The 10,563-nt window shown below is 33.1% G+C and overlaps 1 protein-coding gene and 1 long non-coding RNA gene across 2 annotated transcripts; one reads left to right on the top strand and one right to left on the bottom strand.

Moving 5' to 3' along the window:
- Positions 1-64: 64 nt before the first annotated feature.
- Positions 65-10,462, bottom strand: LOC138857635 (uncharacterized). Its single transcript, XM_070110885.1, has 3 exons — positions 10,376-10,462; positions 3,018-3,156; positions 65-2,963 (listed from the first exon to the last, which is right to left on the bottom strand). The coding sequence occupies exon 3, from the start codon at positions 1,494-1,496 to the stop codon at positions 510-512; it is 987 nt and encodes a 328-aa protein (XP_069966986.1). The 5' UTR covers positions 1,497-2,963; positions 3,018-3,156; positions 10,376-10,462; the 3' UTR covers positions 65-509.
- On the top strand, positions 7,861-8,666 carry LOC138857636 (uncharacterized). The gene is made up of 2 exons (XR_011396806.1): positions 7,861-8,430; positions 8,485-8,666. It is a non-coding gene; the product is annotated as an uncharacterized lncRNA (long non-coding RNA).
- Positions 10,463-10,563: the final 101 nt, after the last annotated feature.

Genomic DNA, 10,563 nt, shown 5'->3' on the forward strand with positions numbered 1-10,563 from the left:
AAAAAATTTTTTGTAATTATTTTATATTAGATTTCAAATTTTAGTGTTCATACATATATGTATATACATTACAAAACCTTCCTTCTTACAATATTTTTATTGGCTAAAATTTATACATATTGTAACGGATTTCTCGATAAATCGTCTACCTGTAACTCACTCTTGAGTTCGATCACTGGATTGTTAAATAAAAGTCCCAATTTAATGGCTACACACTTATCTTAGTTTCTAATTCCAACAACCTAACACTTATTGCTCGTTATTCGAGCTTACAACTTCTTGCTTATAGCTTGATTGCTCTTATCACAACACTCTAACTAGAACTGTGTTTGCTGCACAATCCGGCAGCCCTTATATAGTAATTCTGTAACAAAACATTGCTTCTAGAACATTCTGGCAACTACGAATTCTCTAACTAGTTGCTTCTGGCAGTTTATTATCGTTGATTCGATTTAGTTCTATCATCTATATTCGTCACACTGCCCTCCACATAAGTCTGATCGTCCCGATTAGACATATTTGCGATACCAAACACACGCTTTTATGTCCCCCATCTCGTCTTCTAGGCTGGTGCTGACATCGTTAGCCGTCCTTCTCTGCTTGGAGTTAATTCTATCCGTTTTCCGGATACTCAGTTTCTGGTACATCCCTTGACTTAAAGCTGACTCGAGATTCCATTCTTGATCAGAACGTAACTCCATTGGAACACCGAATCTCGGTACCCACTTGTTGATGAATGCCTCCGCCACTGGTTCAGTCTCTTGGTTAGGAATTGTGTATACTTGTGGCCATTCATTGAAATGGTCCTTGACTACCAAAACATGACTATTTCCTAATTTATTGGTGGGGAATGGACCATCTTCATCCACGCCTATTTTCTCAACTGGCGCACTCGAATTGTGCTGTTTCATCTGCCCATGACTCCTGGACCTTGATCCTTTAGCTACAATGTTCTCAGCATATTTCGCAATCTTTTCTATAGCTGATTGACAACCAGTCCAATAAAACCTTTGCTTCAAATGCTCCAAGGACTTCATGTCTCTCAAGTGCCCTCCTCTTGGACATTTGTACTGCACGTTAAGAACATCAGGAATTCCAACCCTTGGAACAACCATAAGTACTCGGAAGGGTTGCTTATTTTCGCTTTTGGATACTCGATGCAAGCAGCCATACACTAACTTTAAACTGTGCCGTTCTGCCCAATATGATTTTGTGACTGGCCTTCCTGTAGTTATTTCTCCAATCGTTGTACATTGGTTCAACTCCACCTTATGTAATGCACCTTTCAATTCTGGATCTTCTTGCACAGAGTCATCCGTTCCAGGTTCAATTTTATGCTGATCTTCCACCTGTGATGGTATACACGCTTCCTGCTCTTCCAACTGTAAGGACACTTGTGCTGGTATCCAAGCTTCTTGCTCTTCTAACTGTGAGGAACCTTTTACTGGTTCACACGCTTCCTCCTCTTCCAACTGTGAGAACACCTGCCCTGACATACGCAGTTCCAGCTCTTTCGACTGTGAGGACCCTTGTACTGGTACACACGCTTCCTCCTCTTCCGACTGTGAGGACACCTGGCTGGCATACGCCCGTTCAGTTCTTCCGACTGCGAAGACACTTTTGCTGGTATACAAGCTTCTTGCTCTTCATACTGTGAAGATCCTGGTTCACATGCTTCCTCCTCTTCCAACTGTGAGGATACCTGCGCTGACATATGCACGTCGAGCTCTTTCGGTGCTGACAACTGTGCTGAAAAACGTGCATGTTGCGCTGCGAACAGCTCTTCCAAATGCGTTGACAATCGCGTTATTGCGGCAAAAACCATGTTTATGTCCACAATCTTTGACGAGCATTGAGCCTCTTCCTTTTCTTCAATCTTTGTTGTCTCTTCTTCTAATTCCATGTGAAAGACATATTCCTCAACACTAATGTTTTCCGCCTCCATGGCCTCTCTCAACCGTGATTGTAATTCAGTTTTTAATCCATTTGTCGCCAAACCACGTTGCTCCAGCTCCTTTTTCAGTTGTGGAATCTTCAGATCGTTAAACTTGACCATTTTCAAATAATTATCTCCTTGGGAATTTATTTGACAATCCCACTTCTGACACCAATTGTAACGGATTTCTCGATAAATCGTCTACCTGTAACTCACTCTTGAGTTCGATCACTGGATTGTTAAATAAAAGTCCCAATTTAATGGCTACACACTTATCTTTATTTCTAATTCCAACAACTTAACACTTATTGCTCGTTATTCGAGCTTACAACTTCTTGCTTATAGCTTAATTGCTCTTATCACGACAACACTCTAACTAGAACTGTGTTTGCTGCACAATCCGGCAGCCCTTATATAGTAAATCTGTAACAAAACATTGCTTCTAGAACATTCTGGCAACTACGAATTCGGTAACTAGTTGCTTCTGGCAGTTTATCGTTCATTCGATTTTGTTCTATCATCTATATTCGTCACAAGATTGTAACGGATTTCTCGATAAATCGTCTACCCATAACTCACTCTTGAGTTCGATCACTGGATTGTTAAATTAAAGTCCCAATTTAATGGCTGTAAACTTATCTTTATTCCAACTACTTAACATTTATTGCTCGTTATTCGATTTTACAACTTATTGCTTATAGCTTAATTGCTTTTTACACGGCAGCACTCTAATTATAACTGTGTCTGCTGCACAATCCGGCAGCCCTTAAATAGTAAATTTTTAACAAAAGTTCGCTACTGGAACATTCTGGCAAGTACGAATTAGCTGTATAGTTGCTTCTGGCAGTTTATCGTCTATTCTGATTTGTTCTGGTATTCGCGGTCGCCCCAATATACTACATTATTAATATATTTTTATTTTTGATTGTTAAACTTTTATTGTTTTGAATATTAGTTACATTTAATTAATTCTTAAGAAAAAACGTAAAATTCACGAACTCACCGTCTTTATAAACGCCCTTTGAATCTAGAAAACAAATAAAAATTATATAAATTTTAACACAACTATCAAAAAATGTACTTGTCTCAAAAAATTTCCAAAAAATTCCGGCCATTATTGAAGGAAAATGGTAAATATATATTATATGTATGTGCGTCTCATTTTGTCGCATTCAAAAATTTTGCATGATGAATGTTGTTTCTCTTACAACAAATGTTTTCTATTTAAAAAAAAAAAGTTAGTTTTGAATATCTAGTGGTGTAAGAAGTGAAATTTTACAAGTGTGGTAGGAAATTGTTACCACCGCATTGTCGGAAAGTAACAATTTTTTTAAATTTAAACGCGAGTGAACAATAACAAGTAGTAAACACGTTTACTAACAGATACCGGTTTCGCAGGGTAGCAGTGATCGGAACCGTACGATAATTATCGTACATATGCGATAATTTCATGCCTACGTACGATGTACGATATGATATCATTATCGTACGCAGATTGTACGATAATTTTTATATGATGCATTAAGAATGTATCTTATTTCTACCCTCGCTGACAGTTGGGATATTTTTTTTTTTATAGGAAAAAAGAGGAGAAGGCGCCAGCTCTTGGCTCTTACTGCTAGCAAATATTTTTTCCGTCTTTTTGCACACAACGCCATCTACTGGTTCGTTCAACGAACAAATAATATCGATATTGTAACGGATTTCTCGATAAATCGTCTACCTGTAACTCACTCTTGAGTTCGATCCCTGGATTGTTAAATAAAAGTCCCAATTTAATGGCTACACACTTATCTTTATTTCTAATTCCAACAACTTAACACTTATTGCTCGTTATTCAAGCTTACAACTTCTTGCTATAGCTTAATTGCTCTTATCACGACAACACTCTAACTAGAACTGTGTTTGCTGCACAATCCGGCAGCCCTTATATAGTAAATCTGTAACAAAACATTGCTTCTAGAACATTCTGGCAACTACGAATTCGCTAACTAGTTGCTTCTGGCAGTTTATCGTTCATTCGATTTTGTTCCATCATCTATGTTCGTCACAATATTGTGGTTTGATTTCGATCATTTTCGCTCTCTTAACATAACCAAACGGCGAATATTGAAGAGAATATAATATGTATGCCAAACTGGGAATATTGATATGCTATTAGAAACATATTCCCTTTTATTGAACTATTATTTATTATTATTTTTAAATTATTTTATGTTAATTCATTTTTACTTTCTTGTGAGTTATTAATAATAATTTAAACATATTTTGATATATTTCTTAAAATAATTCAAGTGCTTGACACCATTATGGGGTACAGAATTGTGTTTTGCCGTCGGCACTTTCATATCATGTGTAAAAATATTTGTAAATTTGTCTACAAACCTGAGAACTTTAATCAAGTTATGTATGTAGATATGAACACTCATTACTTCATGTGTAATCTCCGTTGACACGGTCAACTAATGATCGAAGCTCACGTTCTTTGCTTTTATGTCAAAGAGTCAATCTGTCGAAGGACTGACGCGACGACAAAGCGTCGCAACATTGTGTTGTTGTATGTATGTTTTAATATGAACATGCATACATATTGATGAAGATTTTTACGAGCCACGGAAAAATATTTTAGAATTGTTAAATATTTTAAATCGACAAAAGCTTTGTTGCCACTTTTGTCATTGATTTCTTCTAGAGGGAACATCAGAAAGATGTTCAATTTATGATTTCTAGCTTTTGCCATCGTCGCGAAAAGGCGCTTGTGGGCAAACGCATGCTCCGGAAGTTGTGTAAGGCGTTTGCTTTTAAGAATGAAACGACTTAGCTTATTGATTATGCGCCAGCGTTCATGAATGAAAATGTTGTTGTTGTGGGATTTACTACAAATTTAGGATTTGTCAATTTGGCTGCCATATTGATTTCTGCGACTATTTGAGGCAATTGTTATTTTTGTAAAACAATGTTTGTATTTTGCCTATTAGCTGACTTACATTTGTACGCTTAAATGTACATATGTAGATTTGTGTATGCATTACTTATTTTGCGCGGTCGCATATTTGTACATACATACTTACATATAGAGCAGTGCGCTCACATTCTTTTATTGATAATTGATAATATATTATTACAAGTATATTATATAATATAATATAACATATTGATGTACATATGTACATACATAAATTATTAATTCTGTAACAACTGAAATTAGAAAATTATGAAAATAGTAAAATATCATTTCTTGCATAATCTTTCACATTTTATCAATGAAGCATTTGTGCAAAAAAATCATATTTTATCAATTTTTCATGATAAAAATCGTTTATATGGCAAAAAAATAATCATGCATATGTGAAGTGGCATTTGTATTTTTTGTTTTCTCATTCATTTAATTTCATTTTTCTCTTTATGTTGGGAGATACGTAATTTGTCAGAGAACGCTGTTATAAATTCTCATTTCTGTTAAATAACAGCAAATATTACAGAAAATGGTGAACTTCTTGATCTCAATTTTTCAGCCAACCAATCGAGCATCATACAAAATTCAAATTGCACCTTCTCGTTATTTTAAGTTCTCTGGTTCACCTACGGACCTGCGTGTGAATTGTCAAAACATAACAAAATAAAATGAACGTGTTTCAACACAGCTAGCTCGGAAGGAGAAATTTTAACGTGGCACGTGAACAGAGCTGAGCATTCAATGAAAATTGTGCTCAGAAGTTTGCATTGATATTACAGCCGCATGTTACTCTTTTGGCTTATATTTTTGTTATATATATTATATTTATATGCAATCACATAAATTGATATGAGTTTCATTACAATTTTTATGAATGCATGCATTATTTAATTTTCAAAATATTATATATAGTCAATTTGGGAGTTTAATGATTTTATTTAGTTTTTACATAATATATTTTTCTAATAAATATTTTGGGAAAACTTTGGTTTAGCATACCACGATTTCAGGGTTAAAAGGGGTATGGTTGGATAGAGGAGATTCTCCACATAACGCATATATATAATTATATACGCATATATATAGTTTTCGAGATATTTGCATTTTCAGTTGAAAATTTCACAAATTTTATTTTACAATTTCTCAATTTTGGTTAACGGTTCTTTTATATTATGCACTTATTACATTCTAACACTTCACTACAATGTTTCTACATATTATTTTAGATTAAATATTTGCTTTATATAAGCATTTTATTTTTACACAATTTTCGTAATATGAACAATAACAAAGGGGTTCCATGTTGTCAGATAATAAGTGTTGCCATATCCAAACGAATGAAAAAACCCAATCACCCTCTACAAAATATTATTAACTTAATTTTCCATTTTAATAAAAGAAAAAGGTTTTATGGCTTAAACGTATGTTTTATTGCATCTGATAATTTCACATATGGATCATGATGCTGCTTTGGTTTATTTTTACGCCATATGTATTCATATAGCAAATTTTCAAAATCTTTACTGTTATTATAATTATCCTTAATAAAAATTGAAGTTTATAGAGAGTGATATACCCCCGTTAACATTACTTTTTTTTTGTTGAGATTTCTTATTTGAAATGGCGGCCTTCGGCCGCCCTTTAAAAAAATAACCCTGGTCGGGCCAACACCGGGGTGTTCATAATTCAATCGCATCAAACTTCTTTCCGCACTGAAGGCCTTCGGCCGCGCTTCAAAAAAATAACCCTGGTCGGTCCTACACCGGGGTGGTCATAATTCAATCGCGTCAAACGCGCCTTCGGCCGCGCTTCAAAAAAATAACCCTGGCCAATCCAATACCATAATTTATCAATAGAAGGGAATGAACAAAATTATAGTTCATGTATTTGGGGTATAATCCTCTTTTATTGTTCATTTTAGTTCGCTTGCAAAATATAAATATATATTGTATATATATATATAATAGATATGGCTACACTTGTTAGCTGTCAACATGGAACCCATTTGTTATTGTTCATATAACGAAAATTGTGTAAAACTTAAATGTTTTTTTAAAGCAAATACTTAAATATTTAATATAAAATAAATATATAGAAACATTGAAGTGAAAAGTTAGTGTATAATAAGTGCATAATATAAAAGAAAAGATAACCATAAATCGAGAAATTGTAAAATGAAATGTTTGATATTTTCAACTTAAAATGCAAATATCTCGAAAGTTTCCGGCGGCAATATATTCGTGATCTGGAAAATCTCCTCTATCCAACCTTAACCCTGAAATCGTGGGATGCTAAACTAAAGCCCACCCAATATTTTGTATCATAATTGTTACTAATAGAGATTAAAATTATTACAACATATATGTACATATGTACATCTTTTATCATATTAATCTTATATAATCATATGTATATCTGCACAAGTGCATTTGAATGTACGGATTCAGAAATTCAAATCATAATTTTATCACTTATCAATACACTATAGTGCTCGCATTGATTTATACGTACACACATATATGCATGTATATATAAAATTGCCGAACAAATGATGCATACATAAACCAACCTACATATGTATATGCGTACGCATGTAAATATGTCACTCTCAAAAACTACGAAGATTGTTCTACAAAAACAACAATCATCACAAGTCAATAGTTAGTCAAATAGCCGAAGCCCAAATATACGGCGAAGAAAACGAATACCAGAACAAATCAGAATCTACGATAAACTGCCAGAAGCAACTAGACAGCGAATTCGTAGTTGCCAGAATGTTCTAGTAGCGAACTTTTGTTAAAGATTTACTATATATGGGCTGCCGGATTGTGCAATTAAGCTATAAGCAATAAGTTGTAAACTCTAATATAGAGCAATAAGTGTTAAGTTGTTGGAATTAGAAATAAAGATAAGTGTATGGCCATTAAATTGAGACTTTTATTTATTAATCCAGTGATCGAACTCAAGAGTGAGTTACAAGGAACTCAAGAGTGATTTATAAGTAGATGATTTATCAATAAATCCGTTACAATATCAGTTTAAACACTTACTATGAGTAATGACGAAATGTATTGGTTTGTTTTTCGCTAGTTTAATCATATTATAGTATGCTACGGAAACCATATGTGTTGACACACGTATTTTGAATTTTTGTTCAAAAGCAAATGGAGTTCTGTACCTCAATAGTGTTCAAGAAATCATTGAGATTATATTTGTGTAATGTTCTACCACGGATAGTTTGTGTCATATTCACAGCTAACCATATGTGTGTTACCCTGCTGGTACATAGTTTCCTGGGGTTTCATTGTAGTACATATTGAAGTAAGGAAGATACATTAATTGCTTCTAAAAGAGTACTATTAAATAACATTCGCTGTTTTCTATTTTGAGATAAGAAGGTACCCTTTGAAGAAATACTGGCAGAGTTCCAAAAATATCAGGTTTTTGCACGAGAGTCGAATGATCAAATGAAATTCAAATAAATTTGTTTGAGGGGGTTTCCTTTTATGAAATCTGTACCGAGATCAATAAATTAAAGGTAAAATAGAAAAAGTTGTTTTGTCTGTGATAATAGCTTGCAAATCCCCTATAGTTTTCAAAGGATTATCCCACCTTTTAAGCAAAGGTATCATGACTGTTTCCATACCGAAGAAAGAGATAAATTGAATAGTCGTTCCCATAACAACTGGCCAAGTAACTCGGCACTTTTCCTCGAAATTACTTTATATTATATTATCATATTCGAATTAGAATATCAATTAATAATTGGTCGCAGCTCGTGTTGATTTTAATTTTTTTTTTTGAAAAATTAGTACGGTAAGTTGACTTTAATAATTCTGTTAACATGTTGGAAATAATGTGGTTATCCCACGACATGTTATATTTGTATTTCTAGATTTTCTATTTTTTAATGTATATAACTTTTTCCTTTTAGAATGAATTAGTTTTAAATTAAAAATTTCCCCATTCAACTTACGTCTAATTACATAAAAATTAATATAGGTTTGGTGTAGCATATTTTGAGGTATTGTATATTTTCATTGCGTGTGTTTTGTTGTTGTGCCACTGCACAGTGGGCCAGATTTTCAAAAAAGCTGGCCAAAACTCTAATTAATAAGATAACGGTACAAAAATTAGTATACCCATGTTTTTTGATGCGCCGACTTCGAAAAACATAGTTTTAAGATGATTGAACGAGTTCTTCAAGGTCATTTTAAGGTAAAACATTAAAAAAATTCGAATTTCGAACTAAAAATTAGTATACCTATGTTTGTTGATGCGCTGAATTTGAAAAACATGGTTTCAAGATAATTCAACAATTTTCTAAAGTTCTTCTGAGGTTAAACGACTGAAAAATTAAGATTCAACACTGAAAATTTGTGTACTTAAAACTTTGATAGCCGCAGTAAAGAAACATATATATAGGCTACCTTTATACTTAATTTGAAAATTTGCCCTCGCCCAATTAGTTTCAATTTTATAAATTTACTTACGCGCTTTACCACGAGAAGGTATGGGGTGGGACTTTTAAACGCATTTCATTTTTTTTCTATTTTTTTTTTAGTTTTTTTTTTACTTTTTATATTTTATATATTTTTTGGTATTTTTTACATATTTTTATTGTTTTTTTTAATTTTATTTTTTATTTTTTTAATTTTCTAAATTTTAAAATTTTTTTAAATTTTAATAAACTTTGTTTTATTCCTCATCTGAGGTTTCATCGTTTTCCGATTCTTCGTTTTGTGTGATAGTTTGTGGAATATCAGGCATTTTCAAAAGAGCAATGACATCAGCTGAAAATGATTTAGATTTTTTTCTTGGAGTTTTTTGTAAGCTCGAAATTAAAGGATCTGATGAGACAAGAAGAATATTTAATAAATCTTGGTTTGTATGAGTTCGTGAAAACTTCCTTGTGTGACTTAGCCTGTACATTTTATAATTTTGGTTACCTGACTCCTGTGCTTCTTCTGATAACTGCCCTTAAACTGGATGGTTGAAAAATCACTAAGTCGCAAGTTGTCGCAAGATTTTTTGATTTGAGGTCACACTCTTAAGTGCCCTTAAGAAGTTCCTGACCGTGGTACTGCGCGGAAATGCACGGAACACTTGTTGTAGAAAAGGAAAAATTCCTTTTATTGTTCCCATTTAATTTACATGTAAATTAATAAAATTACGAAATAAATAATATCACATTACTAAGAAACTAAACAAGATACATCAAAATGCTTTTACATGCTTAAAGTCAATGCATTAAAGATTAGAAAATAACTTGTTTAAACCATTTTTGTTCACTTTTATTTTTTTGAGTTTTGCCCAGCTTTTTTGAAAATCTGGCCCACTGAGCACTGCACCGATTGGAAAATATAGTAATCCGTGCCCCATTTTTGCAGATAATCTGCTTTATATGTTTCAGTCAGCCCCAAAGTTCAACTTACGAATTTAAATATCATCAATTTTTAAATGCGATGGAATTTAAGACTTACTATCAAAAACCGAGATATCCTTGGCGAATCTGGAGATGAACACCGATTTCTTCGGTAGTATTTCAATCAAGTTTTTGAAAAAGGTCGCTAAAAATTACAATTGAAAATATACGTAATAAAAATAACCATTGTTAATTTAATTTTAAAACCAAAATTTGAGAGAATCAATGCATCGATCAGTTTGAGAT

Source organism: Bactrocera oleae, chromosome 6, assembly GCF_042242935.1.
Source record: "Bactrocera oleae isolate idBacOlea1 chromosome 6, idBacOlea1, whole genome shotgun sequence".
Lineage (NCBI taxonomy): Eukaryota > Metazoa > Arthropoda > Insecta > Diptera > Tephritidae > Bactrocera > Bactrocera oleae.

What these genes read in the sequence shown, in the direction of transcription:
- LOC138857635 (XM_070110885.1), bottom strand. Translation starts at nt 1,496, where the DNA reads ATGTCAGGGCAGGTGTTCTCACAGTTGGAAGAGGAGGAAGCGTGTGAA.